The sequence below is a fragment of the Gorilla gorilla genome, chromosome 9 (assembly GCF_029281585.2).
Source record: "Gorilla gorilla gorilla isolate KB3781 chromosome 9, NHGRI_mGorGor1-v2.1_pri, whole genome shotgun sequence".
Taxonomy (NCBI): domain Eukaryota; kingdom Metazoa; phylum Chordata; class Mammalia; order Primates; family Hominidae; genus Gorilla; species Gorilla gorilla.
In genome coordinates this window covers 85,694,764-85,713,794 of record NC_073233.2, presented here as the reverse complement: position 1 = coordinate 85,713,794, position 19,031 = coordinate 85,694,764, and the positions used below count along the sequence as shown (strand labels likewise).

At 40.5% G+C, this 19,031-nt stretch overlaps 1 protein-coding gene across 9 annotated transcripts in view; it reads right to left on the bottom strand.

Moving 5' to 3' along the window:
* The window catches only part of AAMDC (adipogenesis associated Mth938 domain containing), a 49,134-nt gene that overhangs the window by 27,602 nt on the left and 2,501 nt on the right, over positions 1 to 19,031 (bottom strand). For 3 of the 9 annotated variants that reach the window (XM_055356874.2, XM_055356877.2, XM_055356876.2), the window contains exons 2-3: positions 1,448 to 1,653; positions 45 to 194 (exon numbers count right to left, since the gene is read on the bottom strand). In XM_055356874.2, coding sequence (XP_055212849.1) covers positions 45 to 194; positions 1,448 to 1,486 — 189 coding nt within the window. In that variant the 5' untranslated portion in view covers positions 1,487 to 1,653. Of the gene's footprint in view, positions 1 to 44; positions 195 to 1,447; positions 1,654 to 10,628; positions 10,750 to 19,031 lie in introns of those variants that run through there. The other 6 variants (XM_019037516.4, XM_019037517.4, XM_055356878.2 and 3 more) reach the window with 4 other exon arrangements.

Genomic DNA, 19,031 nt, shown 5'->3' with positions numbered 1-19,031 from the left:
CTTGGTCAGCCTCATGTAGTATCAACCAAAGACTAATATCTTACCTCAGTTCCTGTTTCTCTCCAATCCCAAGTCCGACTGCCCCCTGGCCATACTTTGCAGTCCTTATAGGTTGTATTAGAGCCTTTTACTTTCATTTGCCCCCATGATAAGGAAGCAATTTCAGGGGAAGTCATAAGGAACTTCACTGAAATCTGAAATTAAAAGAAAAATATACTAAATCAGTTATAAAGTAAGGCTGAAACAGTTTCAAAATACAGTGATACTAAGCCCTGATTCTCCATGATTTAAGAAGCATCTTTTCATTTACGTGGTTGTCACTTCTTCTTTAGAGGTCTAAAGAGTAACTATTATTCCTGGAATCCTGAATCATCCAACCATAGAAACCAGATACTGCAATTACTTATCAGGCTCCAGAAGGAATCCTTAGGATATTTTTGAAAGATAAAATTAACAGATGAAGATTTACTTCAGCATGATGGAGTGAGGTTGACATATTCTCTCCCCAAGAAGAAACTATAAAGCTAGAAAAAAACTGTCAAAACCAAAAATTTGTCACTCTAGAAATAAAATTAAAGGCATATACCACTATCAGAGAAATGCTTATTCATGAAGATCGCTGAATTTCAGATAAGGACAATTTTTTTTGTTGTTCTTGCCTGGAACAACCCCCATTCCACCACTCCAGTTCTGTTGTAAGTGAAGTTCAAGTAGGTTGGGGCAGGACATGAAAATGAACAGCCTTGCCGCCATGGCCAAAGGAGGCTTACTTGAGTTGGAGCCATTATCAGTTTAAAAAGGTGATCTCAGTGGCAAGCAAACATGGATAGAAGGTGGCTCTGCTTGCCTTATGTTGCCTTTTATTTGAGGCAAGCTATGGATTGGCAAACTAGGTGGGATTTAACAGGAATTTCCCAGGGATGACATAGCCACAGGGGGCTTTATAAGCTCTCTACATATCCCAAGTGGACCAGAGGCTGCAAGGATATGCATCAAAGACTTGGAAGATAGACCCAAGACACCCAAACATTCTGGGCTAATGGATCCTCAGCACATACACAGTGGATAAGCAAGAAGGTTCAAGAGGGCCTTGCAGAATGTAAAAGCCAGTGAAGACATACAACAGCTGGACTTTGAACGCACTCCCCCGTACACACAGTGATCCATCAGTAGAGAGAGAAAGTCTTACTGGCTCAAGGTGTTTGAGCCAAATGTTTAATTAATGTTTGGCTGAACACTAAGCTATATACACACCAAGGAGAACCTTGGGAAACTGGGTTTAAGAATAAAATCAAGGAAAAAACCCTAACAGAACAGAGACTTCAGTAGACACATATTGCATGGGAGAATTCATAGATTTAGTTTAGTGCTATGGTTTGAATGTCTGCACCCTTCCAAACTCATGTTTAAATTTAACTGCCATTATAACAACATTAAGAGGTGGGACCTTTAAGAGCTGATTAAGCCATGAGGGTTCCACCCTCATGAATAGATTATGCTGTTATTGCAGGAGTAGTAGGTTCATTATAAAAGGACAAGTATGGCCCTGTCTTTGCGCTTCCACCATGTGATGACTTCCACCATAGGATGATGCAGCAAGAAGGCTCTCACCAGATGCGAGCCAACTGGTCTTGGACTTCCCAGCCTCCAGAACTGTGAGAAAAAAAATTATTTTCATTATAAATGTTAAATTACCCAGTTTCAGGTATTCAGTTATAGGAGCACAACATGGATTAAGCACAAAATGGATTAAGACATTTAGTATAGGCAAATGGCTAAACCCACACACACAAATAAACAAAAGAACAACTTTCGGGGGAAAAGTTGTTTCCCCAGGCTGGATGCCATCCACACTGTCCTACAATATGTTATCTAAAATGTCACCCTTCAACAAAAAATTACAAGGCATGCAAATAAACAAAAACTATGACCCACACTCAGTAAACTGAAACTGTTACCTGGGGCTGGGTGTGGTGGCTCATGCCTGTAATCCCAGCACATTGGGAGGCCAAGGTGGGAGTTTCACTTGAGGCCAGAATTTCAAGACCAGCCTGGGCATCATAGGGGTACCCAGTTTCTTTTATGTTTTTATTAGAATTTTATTTTTCTAATAGAAATACATTAAACACTTTTTTTTCTTTTGAGATGGAGTCTGGCTCTGTTGCCCAGGCTGGAGTGCAGTGGCGCGATCTTGGCTCACTGCAACCTCCACCTCCGGGGTTCAAGTGATTATCCTGCCTCAGCCGCCCAAGTAGCTGGGATTACAGGCGTGCGCTACCACGCCCGGCTAATTTTTGTATTTTTGTTGAAGACAGGGTTTCACTATGTTGGCCAGGCTGGTCTTGGTCTCCTGACCTCAGGTGATCCACCTGCCTTGGCCTCCCAAAGTGCTGGGATTACAGGCGTGAGCCACTTAAAGATACTTTTAATTCAAAAGGTACTAAACAGTAGAAAGTGAAAGTTTCCTTGCTCCCATGAACCCCAGATACCTAATTTTCATGTTTCTTTTCAAGGGTATATTGTGCATTAATCATTCAAATCCCTGGGTGTTGTGTGTGTGTGTGTTTACTGTCCCCCTCTCCATACTCTAATATTACAGAAATGATAACATGCTATCAACCCTGGTCTTTATTTTGCTTTTTTGCTTTCCAATATCTTGGAAATTGTTATATGTATGTAACATTTTTTTTACGTTCCAGGATACATGTGTAAGACATGCACGTTCGTTACATAGGTACACGTGTGCCATGGTGGTTTGCTGCACCTATCAACCCATCACCTAGGTATTAAGCCCCACATGGATTAGCTATTTATCCTGATGCTCTCCCTCCCCCTGACCCCCACCAGCAAGCCCCAGTGTGTGTTGTTCCCCTCCCTGTGTCCATGTGTTCTCATTGTTCAGCACCCACTTATAAGTGAGAACATGTGGTGTTCAGTTTTCTGTTCCTGTGTTAGTCTGCTGAGGATAATGGCTTCCAGCTCCATCCATGTCCCTGCAAAGGACATGATCTTGTTCCCCTTTATGGTTGCATAGTATACCATGGTGTAGAGGTACCATATTTTCTTTATCCAGTCTATCACTGATGGGCATATGGGTTGATTCCATGTCTTTGCTATTGTAAACAGTGCTGCAATGAATATATGTGTGCATTTCTCTTTATAACAGAATGATTTATATTCCTCTGGGTATATACCCAGTAATGGGATTGCTGGGTCAAATGGCATTTCTAGTTCTAGGTCTTTGAGGAATTGCCCCACTGTCTTCCACAAAGGTTGAACTAATTTACATTTCCACCAATAGTGTAAAAGCATTCCTATTGGGAGACCCGGTTTCTACAAAAACAAGCAAAAAAAAGCCAGGTGTGTTGGCTTTGCACCTATAGTGCTAGCTACTCAGGAGGCTGAGGCAGGAGGATCACTTGAGCCCATGAGTTTGAGGCTGCAGTGAGCAATGATCTTGCCACTATACTCCAGCCTGGGTGACTGAGCAAGACTCTGTCTCCAAAAATTAATTAATTAATTAAAAAAGAAACTGTATCTGAGTAATTGAGTATTCTCAGAAGTCTGACATTTAGCAAAGACTTCAAAGAAAGTAGTATAAAGGGAATAAAGCACAAAGAAATAAACAAAAATATGGTAACAATGACTCAGCAAATACAGGATCTCAATAAGGAAACACTTCAAAAAGGAATAAAATGGAAATTCTAGCACTGGTAAGCACAGTAAGTAAAAGGTACTTGTATTGCTGGGCGCGGTGGCTCACGCCTGTAATCCCAGCACTTTGGGAGGCCGAGGTGGGTGGATCACGTGGTCAGGAGATCGAGACCATCCTGGCTAACACGGTGAAACTCCATCTCTACTAAAAATACAAAAAATTAGCCGGGCGCGGTGGTGGGCGCCTGTAGTCTCAGCTACTCGAGAGGCTGAGGCAGGAGAATGGCATGAACCCAGGAGGCAGAGCTTGCAGTGAGCCCAGATAATGCCACTGCAGTCTGGCCTGGGCAAAAGAGCGAGACTCTGTCTCAAAAAACAAACAAACAAAAAAAGGTACTTGTATCAGTCAGGGTTATCCAGAGAAACAGAAGCAGATGACTATAAATATTGACAGACTTGTTTCAAAAAAGTGGCTCACAAAATTTTGGAGGCTGGCAAGTCCAAAATGTGTAGATAATACTGGTAAGCTCCTCACCCTTGGGCAAGAGTTGTTATGGTACTGAGGCAGTATTTCTTCTTCAAAGAAACATCAGTTTTGCTTGGACTTTAAACTGATTGGAAGAGGCCAACTCAGTGTATCAAGGATATAATCTCATATATACACTAGTTTACTGACTGTAGATGTTAACCATATCTACAAGGTATGTTCACAGCAACACTTAGATTAGTATTTGATTAAATAACCATACTATAACCTTACCATGTTGACACATAAAACTAACAGTCACAGTCTACCTCTTGTCAATTTGGCACCTATATGTGTCTCCTTAACCATAATTAATCTCCAACTAAAGACGATTAGAAAGTCTTACTTCTGATTAACATTAATAACTAATAACCCATTTTTGCAAGTTCAACTTATTATTAATATCAAAGAGACAGTGTATCATTCTTTCATCCAGTCTGGAGTGCAGTAGCGTGATCTTAGCTCACTGCAACCTCAAGCCCCTGGGCTCCAGTGATCTTCCCACCTCAGGCTAGTTCCTAGCTGGAACTAGAGGTGTGTGGCACCACATCCAGCTAATTTTGTAATTTTATTTATTTATTTATTTATTTTTAGAGCCAGGGTCTCACTATGTTGCCCATGTTGGACTCCAAATCCTGGGCTCAAGCTAATCTGTCTTCTCTCCTCAGCCTCCCAAGTGCTTGCATTATAGGCATGAGCCACTGTGCCCAGGCTCAATTTCTGAATGTCCATCTAAAAAATAAGTACCAGAGGGCTGGGCGTGGTGGTTCACACCTGTAATCCCAGCACTTTGGATGGCCAAAGCAGGTGGATCACTTGAGGTCAGGAGTTCAAGACCAGCCTGGCCAACATGGTGAAACCCTGTCTCTACTAAAAATACAAAAATTAGCTGGGCGTAGTGATGCACACCTGTAGTCCCATCTACCCGGGATGCTGAGGCAGGAGGTGGAGGTAACAATGAGCCAAGATCGCACCACTGCACTCCAGCCTGGGTGACAGAGCGAGACTCCATCTCAAAAACAAACAAACAAACAAAAACCAAAGGGACGGGCGCAGTGGCTTACATCTGTGATGCCAGCATTTTGGGAGGCTGAGGCAGGCGGATCACGAGGTCAGGAGTTAAGAGACCAGCCTGGCCAACGTGGTGAAACCCTGTCTCTACTAAAAATAACAAAAATTAACTGGGTGTGGTGGCGGGTGCCTGTAATCCCAGCTACTCGGTAGACTGAGGCAGGAGAATCGTTTGAACCTGGGAGGCGGAGGTTGCAGTGAGCTGAGATCGTGCCGCTGCACTCCAGCCTGGGTGACAGAGCGAGACTACATCTCAAAAAACAAGCAAGCAAACAAACAAACAAAAAACTCAAACAAAAAACAAATAACACAGAAGTTCAATATATTGTTATGGGTGCTATGGAAGGAAGATACAAATTCATAAAACTTGATTCCTGTTTTTGAGGATCTAATACTACAGTAGAGAAGACAAACACATATAATTACAAGGTAACTTTTTCTTTTTTTGAGATGGAGTTTCGCTCTTGTTGCCCAGGCTGGATGGCACGATCTTGGCTCACCGCAACCTCCGCCTCCCGGGTTCAAGCGATTCTCCTGCCTCAGCCTCCTGAGTAGTTAGGATTACAGGTGCCCACCACCATGCCCAGCTAATTTTGTATTTTTAGTAGAGATGGGGTTTCTCCATGTTGTTCAGGCTGGTCTCAAACTCCCAGCCTCAGGTGATCCACCCGCCTAGGCCTCCCAAAGTACTGGGATTACAAGCGTAAGCCACTGCGCCCGGCCACAGGGTAATTTCTTAAGAAAAAACAAAGTAACTTTTAAAAAGTGATATAAGGAGAGACATAACGAGTATGTTTTGAGGATTTCTTTATTAGTCTGATAGGGCTTCCATTACAAAATACCACAGACTGCGTGTCTTAAAACAATAGAAATTTATTTTCTCACACTTCTGGAGACCAGAAGTCCAAGATCAAGGTGCCAATAGGATTGGTTGGTTTATGGCGAGGGCTTTTTGGCTTGGAAACGGATGCCTTTTGCTGTTTTCTCACATGGCTTTTTCTGCTTGCATGGGCACACCTGCTATCTCTTTCTCTTCTTATAAATTCACCCATCCTATTAGATTAGGGCCTGACTCTTATGATCTCATTTAATTTTAACTACCTCCTTGAAGACCCTATCTCTAACTACAGTCATTTTTGGGGTTAGGGCTTCAATGTATGAAGTTGGTGGGGAGGGCACATTCAGTGCACAGCAATTTCTAAGTAGGAAATTAAATAAATATGTTTGAGGAAATAGTATTTGAACTGGGTCTTAAAATTCAATTGAGAAAAAAAGGAATATTTATTGGGAACCTACTATGTACCAGATATTTTAGATCTGTTATCTCAACATCAAGATTGGAGAGTGGTTAAGAACTTTCTTCCAAGTTATATAGCTAATAAGTGAGAAAATGAGAATTTGAATCTAAGTCTGTCTGACTCTACAGCATGTATTCTTCAATTCACTTTGCCATTCTACTTCAACTTTATTTTTATTATTATTATTTTTTTCTTTTTTGACACAGAGTCTCACACTGTCACCCAGGCTAGAGTGCAGTGGCATGATCTCGGCTCACTGCAACCTCCAAGTGATTCTTGTGCCTCAGCCACCCTGGTAGCTGGGATTACAGGTACATGCCACCACGCCTGGTTAATTTTTTGTATATTTTGGTAGAGACAGGGTTTCGCCATGTTTGCCAGGCTGGTCTCAAATTCCTGATCTCAAGCGATCTGCCCACCTCAGTCTCCCAAAATGCTGGGATTACAGGCGTGAGCCACCACGCCTGGCCCCAACTTTAGACTCAACAACTATTAAATAAGGAAATGCATAGGAAAATTATAGAATTTATTATTAGGAAAACAACTTCCTGGGAGATAAAATGTCACTGCTGCTTTTTTGGGAGTATCAACAAGGAAGATGAGTCTGATTTAGAAAGTAAACCATAATCACTACATGAGTTAAACATACCCCAAAGCATAGTGGCTTAAATAAGACAAAGTTTAAAGTCCAGAGGTAGTCAACATACGGCAGGTATAGTAGTTATCCCAAAGTCTAGGAATTAGGAGGCTTCCAGGTTTCAGCCTCACAGTCTTGATGATGAGGACTTCACTCTCATAGTTTAATGTGGAGCTCTGGCGATCACATCCATGTTCCAAGCAACAGAATAAAGAGATAAAGTGGGACAGGGCAAAGGGTATATGTCTGGTGTCCTTTAAGAAATTTCCTGAAAGGTTTCAGAGAATACTTCTGTTTGCATGTTATTTGCTAGAATACAGTCATGTGGTCACACTCAACTGCAAACAATGCTAGATCCATCTGTTCTAAGAGGCAATGTGCCCAGCTTAAAAGTAGAGATTTCAAGGGGAGAATACGTATTAAGGAAGTACTAGTCTCTGAAATAATTATTTATCCTTATAAATCAGATTTTTGTTGTTTCTTTTTATAAAAATATGGATACCCTTCGGACTACTCTGGTTTAGCTCATGAGATAATATTCATTTTTTTAACTTCTGTATTACATTCTCAGTATTAATTATCAATAATGTTACAGTTTGAGTGGTAAAGGTGAGATTTGAAACTAAAGCCATCAGATGTCAAAAGTTATGTCCTTTCCATTATACCTCCTTATCTTGATACTAGAAACATTTCTTCTGCAAGTACTTAATCAGTCTTTTCCTAGCCATTTGAATTACCCTTAAAATCCATTTTCTTGGCCAGGCGCAGTGGCTCACGTCTGTAATCCCAGAACTTTGGGAGGCCAAGGTGGATGGATCACCTGAGGTCAGGAGTTCGAGATCAGCCTGACCAACATGGTGAAAACCCATATGTACCAAAAATACAAAAATTAGCTGAACGAGGTGGTATGTACTTGTAATCCCAGCTACTCAGGAGGCTGAGGCAGGAGAATCACTTGAACCTGGGAGGAGGAGGTTGCAGTGAGCCGAGACTGCATGACTCTGTCTCAAAAAAAAAAAAAAAAATCAACTTTATCCATGAAATTCATCATAAAAGATGTAATGGTTTCCTCATGCCCTTCTCAGTTTGATAATAAAATCATAATTAAGAGATTCTCTGATCTTCATTATGTGTTTACTTCTGTAGAAACTTTGCATCTTCTAATTTCTTCAAAATCACCTAAAGTGTTTACTTCATAGTTGGGAATGCAACCATTGCTTCCCTAACCATTAAGTGAGTTTGTTTACCATTTGTATTTGTTGATATGTAATTTACATTTTATTCATTGAATTAGTATTTATAATCTTGGTTTGTGTATGAAGTATATATGAATCTGCATAACTATGTCTAGGATTATAAGATTTAAAGCACCATAAAAAACAGACATATAATGGGATACTTTTTCTGCTGTTGACAACTTTACTTAATATATGGTGGTAACTAGTTTCAAAAGCAGTTTTCTTCATCTACAGTTTGCATTTGCTTTCAGTTGCCTTTTCAATTTATTTCTGTTCAAGAAACATTTTTGAGCTTCTAACATGTATAACTCTTTGTGCTGAGAGCTGGCAGAATAAATAATTAGGAAGGTAGAATTACTCAAAAATAAATGGAATCATTTCATGACTTCAAGAAGAAACGTCAAAATCTAGATGGAATGATAGATAAGTATTAATATACGATTAACTGTAATACAAATCAGACTGTGCTAAGTCCAGGGTGAGTAGAGAATTTTAATGTTAGGTATTGATAAACATTCTAATAGGTACAAATGAAGTACAAGGGGATATTAGTGGGAATAGTGATTAACTCTGAGAAGACTTATAGAGCAGGAGTCCCCAACCCCTGGGTACAGGCCTGCTACCAGTCCATGATCTGTTAGGAACTGGGCTGCACAGCAGGAGGTAAGCATCAGGTGAGTGAGTGATACTTTGTCTGTATGTAAGCCACTTCCCATGGCTCACATTGCTGCCCGAGCTCTACCTCCTGACACGTCAGCAGCAGCATTAGATGATCATAGATGCGTGAACCCTATTGTGAACTGCACATGTGAGGGATTTAGGTTGCACAGTTCCTTATGAAAATCTAATGCCTGATGATCTGTCACTGTCTCCCATCACTCCCAGATGGAACCATCTAGTTGTAGGAAAACAAGCTCAGGGCTCCCACTGATTCTGTATTATGGTCAGTTGTATAATTATTTCATTATATACTACAATGTAATAATAATAAAAATAAACAGCCTGGCCAACATGGCAAAAACCCCGTCTCTACTAAAAATGCAAACATTAGCTGGGTGTGGTGGTGAATGCCTGTAGTCCCAGCTACTCCAAAGCCGAGGCAAGAGAATCGCTTGAACCCCAGAGACTGAGGTTGCACTGATATGAGATCTGCCATTGCACTCCAGCCTGGGTGACAGAATGAGACCCTGTCTCAAAAAAAAGAAAAAAAAAAATATATATATATATATATACACACACACACACACACACATACACACACACACATATATACAATAAAGTGCACAATAAATGTAATGAGCTTGAATCATCCTGAAACCATCTCTGTCCTGGTCTGTGGAAAAACTGTCTTCCACAATACTGGTCCCTTGTGCCAAAAAGGTTAGGGACTGCTGTTACAGAGCACAAATGGACTGAATTCTTCTTTGACAACATCACTATAAGCCTGGGTATAAAAAAAATTTCAACAGGCAAATATGGGGAAAACTGGGGGGTAGGAGGACTTTTTTTTTTTCTTAAAACAGAGGGTACTACATGAGAAAATACTGGAAATACATTTGAAGAATAAATATAAAAGTTCCTCTATGGCCAGGCGCGGTGGCTCACGCCTGTAATCCCAGTACTTTGGGAGGCTGAGGCGGGCGGATCACCTGAGGTCCGGAGTTTCAGACCAGCCTGACCAACATGGAGAAACCCCGCCTCTGCTAAAAATACAAAATTAGGTGGGCATGGTGGCGCATGCCTGTAATCCCAGCTACTGGGGAGGCTGAGGCAGAAGAATCGCTTGAACTCGGGAGGCGGAGGTTGCAGTGAGCCGAGATCACACCATTGCACTCCAGCCTGGGCAACAAGAGCGAAACGCCGTCTCAAAAAAAAAAAAAAGTTCCTCTATTTGTGAAGTTTCATTTTTTATAAACTTATAAACTCAAAGAATAAATTTATATATGAGAATCAACCCTGCCAGAAATATATGATGTTGATGGTTTTTGTGTATTGCCACTTCCAAACCTATAATTGTAAGTACAGTTAACTATTGTCAGTGTGATTAGAGTATAGTGCATGATGTAGCTGGAGAGGTAGATTGAGTTCAGATTATGGTGGATATCATAGGTATGTCAAGAGATTTGGACTTTAGAGAAAATGAAGTCACAAGATGTTTGTCAACAGAACAGTGACATAATTTCATACAAGATTTAAAAAGATACCTGGCCAGGCGTGGTGGCTCATGCCTGTAATCCCAGCACTTCTGAGAGGCCGAAGTGGGTGGATCACTTGAGGTCAGGAGTTCAAGACCAGACTGGCCAACATGGTGAAACCTCATCTCTACTAAAAAAAAAAAAAAATACAAAAATTAGCCAGGCATTGTGGCACATGTCTGTAATCCCAGCTACTTGGGAGACTGAGGCACGAGAATCACTTGAAACTGGGAGGCAGAGGTTGCAGTGAGCCAAGATCGTACCACTGCACTCCAGCCTGGGTGACAGAGTGAGACCCTGTCTCAGAAAAAAAAAAGAAAAAAAAAAAAGATACCTAAGTAGTGTGAAAGGTGGCTGCTTCTTTCATGTTGTGTGGAAGAAATTACATCCCATAGTAAGCATGGCTTGGGAGAGTAAAATCAAGAAGGTAAGGGTAGAGCAGGGTGTATTAAGATTGGTTCTCAGAACACCAGAATGATAATCACATCATGTGCTTGCAGATACCTAGGCTCCAACAGAGATCTACTAAGTAAGAATTTCAAGGAGTAGCCAAAGAATCTGTATTAAACAGCTAATGGCCATTGGGTTGTCTCCAATTTTTGACATTAGAAACAATGCTTGTTATGAACATTTATGTAAAAATTTTTTCATGGACATATGCTCCTTTTTCTTGGGTATAGCTAGGAAAGGAACTGCTGGTTCAAGTAACTTTATGTTTATCATTTTGAGGAGCTATCAGACTGTTACATAGCAGATCCACAACTTTGCAATTCCACTAGCAGTGATGAGGGTTCTGCTTTCTCCATATCCTTGTCAACACCAATTTCAAACCATCATTGTGGGTGTGAAGTGGTATTTTTTTCTTTCTTTCTTTTTTCTGAGACAGGGTCTTGCTTTGTTGTCCAGACTGGAGTGCTGTGACATGATTACAGCTCATTGAAGCCTCGACCAATTCTCCCATCTCAGCTTCTCAAGTAGCTGGGACTACAGGTGCATGCCACCGCGTCTAGCTATTTTTTTGTTTTGTTTTTTTTTTGGTATATTTTGTAGAGACAGGGTCTTGCCATGTTTCCCAGAATGGTCTCAAACTCCTGGACTCAAGCAATTCTCCCACCTCAGTCTCCCAAAGTAATGGGATTACAGGTATGAGCCACTGTGCCCAACCATAAAGTGCTATTTCATTGTGGTTTTCATTATTTATTTCTTGATGATCAATGATGTTGAGTATCTTTTCATTTGCTTGTTGGCTATTTGTATATTTTCTTTGGTGAAATGCCAATTATTTGTCTTTTTTATTATTGACATGTGTTTTTGTAGAGCACCCAATCCTGTTGCTGTTTGGGGTGCCACTGTGTAACCCACACGGACCTATGGGACTGAATAAAGCGGGGGCAAACGCGCGAATAAAAGACAAGAGACAAAAGAGTATATTTGGAAGAAAGGGTCGGGGGCACCTTGCCTCTAGTGGACAAGGGCCCTGAGCTTTACACAGCCCTCCATATTTATTAGGCAAAAGAGATAGCAAGAAGTGGAGGTGGGTGGGGGGTGGGTGTCATCAGCAGTTTGATTCACAGCAGGCTTGTAAGACTGCATTCTTCAAACAATAGGCGCTAAATTTCTCAATAGATAACTTTAAGGAGCCCACTGCCAGGGAGTGAGGCCCTCAGCAAACCTTTTGGTGGCAGAGCAGTATCAGTTTGCCCACATTCTGCATTCATGATAAACAGTTTGCTGTTTGATCATATAGCCTCCAGCGGAATGCTGAGTTGGTCATGATCCCTTTGGCCTTTTCAGCTCCCAACATGTTTTTAACATATTCTAGATGAATCTCTTACTGGATATATTTTTTCCTATTTTGTAGGTTGTCTTTTGACTTTCTTTTCTTTTCTTCTTTTAGGTACAGGGTCTTGCTCTGTTGCCTAAGCTGGAGTGCAATGGCACAATCAGCTTACCACAGCCTCAATCCTGGGCTCAAGTGATTTTCCCACCTCAGGCTCCTGAGCAGCTAGGACTACAGGTGTGCATCACCATGTCTGGCTATAAAAAAGAATTTTGTAGAGATGGGGTCTCACTATGTTTCCCAGGATGGTCTCAAATTCCTGGCCTCAAGTGATCCTCCGGCCTTGGTCTCCGAAAGTGCTGGGATTACAAGCATGAGCAACTGTGCCCAGACTTGATTTTCTTTCTTAAGCCCCACGTTTGGACTGATGGTCTTGACTTTTTGACACATGTTTTTGTAAAGCACACAAGTTTTTAATTTTGATGAGGTCTATTAATTTATTTTTCTTTTGTTGCTTGTGGATTTGGTGTTATTTCTAAGAATCCATTGCCATATCCAAGGTCTTAAAGATTTACCCTTGTTTTCTTCTAAGAGTTTTAGTTTCAGGTCTCACAAATGTAGTCGTCTGAAACATTCTGAATTATTTATATGGAATGAATTAGGGGTTCAACTTCATTCTTTTCTATGTGGATCTCCAGTTTTCCCAGCATCATTTGTTGCAAAACTATTCTTTCCCCATTAGATGGTCTTGGTATGTTTATTTTAAATCAATTTACTCTAGATGTATAGGTTTATATGTGAGTCTCCATTCTGTTCCATTGACCCAAATGGCTATTTGTTATTCAGCCTGACTACTATAAAAAATACCATAGACTGGTAACTTAAACAACAAAAATTTATTTTTCACAGTTCTGGAGCTCGCATATCCAAGATAAGGTGCTGGCCTGACTGGTATCTCGTGAGGGCTTTCTCCTTGGGTTGGAGATGTCTGCCATCTCTCTGTGTCTTCACATGGCCTCTCCTTGGCATATGCATGTGAAGAGAAAGAGCTCTCTCTCTATTTCTGTTCTTATAAAATTACCAGTTCTATCACATTAGGGCCCCACCCTCATGACACTGTTTAACTTTAGTTAACTCCTTCCTATAGGCATTATCTCTAAATACAGTCACATTAGGGGTTAGGGCTTCAACATATGAATCTGGGGGAGACACAGTCTGTCATATGCCATTACTACACACAATCTTGATTACCGTAGCTGTGTAGTAACTTTGGAAGCCAGGAAGTGTGAGTCCTTCAACTTTGTTCATCATCTGAAAAACTGTTTTGGATATTCTGGGTTCTCTGAATTTCCACATTAGTATTAGGATCAACTTGTCAATTTCTTCAAAGAAGCTAGCTGGAATTTTGATGGAGAGTGAATCTGTTGAATCTGTACTTCAACTTAAAGAGTATTGGCATCTTATCAATATTAAATCTTCCAATCCATGAATATGTGTTTTCTTCCCATGTACGTCTTTTAAAATTTCCTTGAACAATGTTTTATAATTTTCTTTTTTCTTTTTTTTGAGATGGAGTCTCGCTCTGTTGCCCAGGCTGCAGTGCAGTGGTGCGATCTTGGCTCACTGCAAGCTCCACCTCCTGGGTTCACGCCATTCTCCCGCCTCAGCCTCCCGAGAAGCTGGGACTACAGGCGCCCACTACCACACCTGGCTAATTTTGTTTTTGTATTTTTAGTAGAGATGGGGTTTCACCATGTTAGCCACGATGGTCTCGATCTCCTGACCTTGTGATCCATCTGCCTCAGCCTCCCAAAGTGCTGGGATTACAGGTGTGAGCCACCGCGCCCGGCTATAATTTTCATTCTTGTATTTCTTTTTAAGAAATCTCTAAATATTTTCTGATTCTATTGTAAATGGAGTTATCGATATCATTTTTTTGCTGTTTGTGTATTTTGTTTTTTTGAGACAGAGTTGCGCTCTGTCACCCAGGCTGGAGTGCAGTGGTGCAATTTTGGCTCACTGCAACCTCTGCCTCCCAAGTTCAAGTGATTCTCCTGCCTCAGCCTCCCTAGTAGCTGGGATTACAGGTGCGCATCACCATACCCAGCTAGTTTTTTGTATTTTTCAGTAGAGATGGAGTTTCACCATGTTGGCCAGGCTGGTCTTGAACTCCTGGCCTCAAGTGATCCACTTACCTCGCCTCCCAAAGTGCTGGGATTACAGGCAGGAGCCACTGTGCCTGGTCTGATTTCATTTTTGGATTGTTCATTGCTAATGTATAGAATAACACATGATTTTTGAGTATTTATCTTGTATCCTGCAAACATGCTTGTCTATTTGTTCTAATAGCTTTATTTGTGGATTCTTTAGGATTTCCTATATACAAGATCAGTAATTTAAGATAGAGCTTGTTTTACTTCTTCCATGCCAATCTGGATGCCTTTTATTTTTTTCTTGACACACTGGCTACAACCTCCAGTATAATATTACATGTAAGTGGATATAGCAAACATCCTTGTCTTGTTCCTGACCTTAGGAGGGAGGAATTAGTTTTCAGCATTCCATATATTAGGCATGGGTTTTTCATAATGCTCTTAATCAGGCTGAAAAAGTTCCCTTCTCTTCCTAGTTTATTATTTTTAACATGAAAGAATATTGAATTTTGTCAAATGAGTTTTCTGCATCTATTGAGATGACTATGTTGTTTCTTTTATTCTGTAACTATATTACAATATATTGATTTTTAGATTTTAAGCCAATATTGCATAGTTGGGATGAATCCCACTTGTTTATGGTGTATAATCCTTTTTATATGTGGTTGGAACTGGTTTGCTAGTATTTCATTGAGGATTGCTGTGTTTGCTAGATTCACATGAGGTATTGGGCTTTCTTTCCTTGTGATATTTTTCTCTATCTTGCTACTAAGGAAACTCTGTCCTCACAGAATAAGTTGGGAAGTGTTCCCTCTCTTCTAGTTTTTGGTATGAATTTGTGAAGCATTGGTATTAATTCTTATTTCAACTTTTGGTAGAACTGACCATGAAGCCATCTGAATCTGAGCTTTTTTTCTTTTCTGAGGGGGGCGGGGCCAGGGGCAAATTTCAAATTCCCAATTCGATTTTTTTTTTTTTTTGAGACGAGTTTCACTCTGTCACCCAGGCTGAAGTGCAGTGGCCCCATCTCAGCTCACTGCAACCTCTGCCTCCTGGGTTCAAGTGATTCTCCTGCCTCAGCCTCCTGCATAGCAGGGACAACGGGTGTGTGCCATGACACCCGGCTAATTTTTGTATTTTTAGTAGAGACGGTGTTTCACTATGTTGGCCAGGCTGGTCTCGAACTTCTGACCTCAGGTGTTCTGCCCACCTCAGCCTCTCAAAGTGCTGGGATTACAGGCATGAGCCATTGCGCCCAGCTCCAATTCAGTATTTTTACTTATTATGGGTTCATTCAGATTTTCTAGTTATTCTTGAGTGAGTTTCCATAGTTCATGTTATTCTAGAAATGTGTTCATTTCATTGAGATTATCTGATTTGCAGGCACACAGTTATAGGGTCTGGTGTGTCTGTTTCAAAGGTTCGGTTGCTGGGTGTTGTTGGAGACAGACTGGCTAGCCAGTGTAGCAGGAGTGTACTTGGGAGGCTCAGGGTAGTGACTATGCTGCAACTGGCATGTAAATACAGTATCTTAACAGTTTAACAGTCAGTACAGCCTTTCTGGTTCATACAAGTGAATATCAGGCCTTGCTGTATAGAATGTCAAACTGCCGATGATTATCCCTGTTCTGAATTATTTAATAATAAAAATTTAAAACATAGACACATAGCTAAAAGACATAAAACATAATAATACAGGCTGTCCCCCATCTTTTTTTTTTTTTTTTTTTGAGATGATGTCTCACTCTGTCACCCAGGCCAGAGTGCAATGGTGTGATCTTGGCTCACTGCAACCTCTGCCTCCTGGGTTCAAGTGATTCTCCTGCCTCAGCCTCCCGAGTAGCTGGGACTACAGGCATGCACCACCATGCCCACCTAATTTTTGCATTTTTAGTAGAGACGAAGTTTCACCATGTTGACCAGGCTGGTCTTGAACTCCCACCTCAGCCTCTCAGAGTGCTGAGATTATAGGCATGAGCCACTGCATCTGGCTCCCCGCTCATTTTTCTTTTCAGTAAAAATCTTTACTCCATCAGAGAAACCAATCTTAGCCAGGCTTGTCAGAGAATAGACTCATGCATAAGTCTCAAAAAAAGATGGGTAGTAAGACGGTGGCTCACGCTTGTAATCCCAGCACTTTGGGAGGCCAAGGTGAGCAGATCACCTGAGGTCAGGAGTTTGAGACCAGCCTGGCCAACATAGTGAAACCCCATCTCTACAAAAAATACAAAAATTAGCCGGATGTAGTGGCGCTTGCCTGTAATCCCAGCTACATGGGAGGCTGAGGCAGGAGAATCACTTGAACTCAGGAGGCAGAGGTTGCAGTGAGCCTAGATCGTGCCACTGCACTCCAGCCAGGGCGACAGAGTGAGACTGACTCAAAAAAAAAAAAAAAAACAAAAAAAATGGGTAGTAAGACACTTCTAAAGGTGTCTTCTTCAATGAATAGAATTCTGTTGTAACACAGAATTCAGTTATCAAGACAAATATCCAGAAAATGGTTGGTTTACATCTTGTTTGTATTAGGGCTTCCTTTTATTTTCATACATCTTCTTATTAAACTATCTCAAAGAGTAGAGATTCCTATTTCTGTTGACACTGAATAGCTTTTTCACTACATGTAATATTATGTCCATATACCTTCAGCTTTTTTGAACCACTGCGCGCAGCTTGTTTTAGCTTTTTTAAAGTGAGTTTTAGATAAACCTAATTTGCTCATCCTTGATTAGGAATTCCCCAAATTGGCCCTAAAATGGAATTCAGTTTGCCTCAATATACATTTACTGAGCTTATAATATCCATTAAAAAAAAAAGCAGCCAGGCGTGGTGGCTCATGCCTGTAATCCCAGCACTTTGGGAGGCTGAGGTGAGCAGATCACGAGGTCAGGAGATCGAGACCATCCTGGCTAACATGGTGAAACCCCGTCTCTACTAAAAATACAAAAAAAATTAGCCGGGCATGGTGGCAGACGCCTGTAGCCCCAGCTACTCCGGAGGCTGAGGCAATAGAATGGCGTGAAACCAGGAGTTGGAGCATGCAGTGAGCTGAGATCGCGTCACTGCACCCTAGCCTGGGTGATAGAGTGAGACTCTGTCTCAAAAAGAAAAACAACAACAACAAAAAAACTATGTAACAAATGCAAAGATAACATATGAAGGAGACAGAAATGTGTATAAATTTGTATAAAAGGCAGACTGGTACCAATGCTAATTGGGATTATATAGGAATAAACCATTAACTTCTAAAATTGAAGCATAATTGCATTGCATTTAGTTGAATGCAGTGTTTATAGAGTTCAATGAATTTTGAGAAATAAACTTGCCAATCAAGATATAGAAACTATCTACAAAGTCCCCTTGTGCCCCTTTCTAGTCAATACCCTTCCAAGCTCAAAGGAAACAACTACTTTGATTTCTATTGCCACAGATTAGTTTTGACCTTCATATTGATGGAATTGTACAGTACCTAACTCTTTTGTGTCTGCCTTCTTTTAGTCAACATGTTTTTAAGATTCACCCAGGCTGTAGTGTATATCAACAGTGTGTATTACTCTGAGTAGTATATCACAATTTATATTTTTCTGTTGATGAATATTTGGGTTGTTTTTGACTTTTTGGTATTTTTAATAAATTAGCCATTAATTCTAATTGAGCAAAATACTTCCCCCTAATAGGACATGAAATTTGAAATATCTTAAGAAATTTCTTATTCATAAACAAAGTTGAACCAAGTGTAACTTAATGCTTATTTAAAGGCCTCTTCATGTCAGTAGCAATAAATCAAATACAGGTTTTAAAAATAGCTACTCTTTTTTGCACCTTTACATTCCAGTCTGATAAATATAACTCACTTATATAACTACATAAATTGTCGTTAAGCTCTGTATTCCACAATTTCTCTTAGCCCAGGAAAGCAAGAAGTGATGATAGCATTATGGGTGTGTGTCATTTATTTTCAAGAACAGACTTTAGTGAAGGAAGCCATGCTTAAACCTTGCTTTGTAGCAAAACACTTCTTATCTTTGGGTGGATATAACTTTCTGATGCCAAAGGACTCTGTTTCCCTGCCGATCTAGATTAGAAAAGGCAGAAACTCTAACCTTTATTTATCAGTCTCTGTTTGACTAACAGTGTGAGCAGTGAGAAAAGAAAACTATAGTAATAAAGCTTTATTTTTTTTTTAGAATGTTATTTCACAACCTCACTGGAATGTGGGAAGTGAAGTGCTGCAAAAGCTAGAAGCAAAGATAGAAAGTACAGGCAAGGTTCACATAATAAATCTTCCTTTTAGGTTTGAAGGTTCTTTCCATAGAAATTCCTTCACAAAGATACAATTTTATTTTAAAATATCCTGTACCTGGCTTTTATTTAAGGTCAGTTAAGTAACCAGTATATGAAAGTCTTTGTATGTTTCCACAAAACTGTTGTTAAAACTGTATTCTGGGTCGAATTATTCTTTTTTTTTTTTTTTTTTTTTGA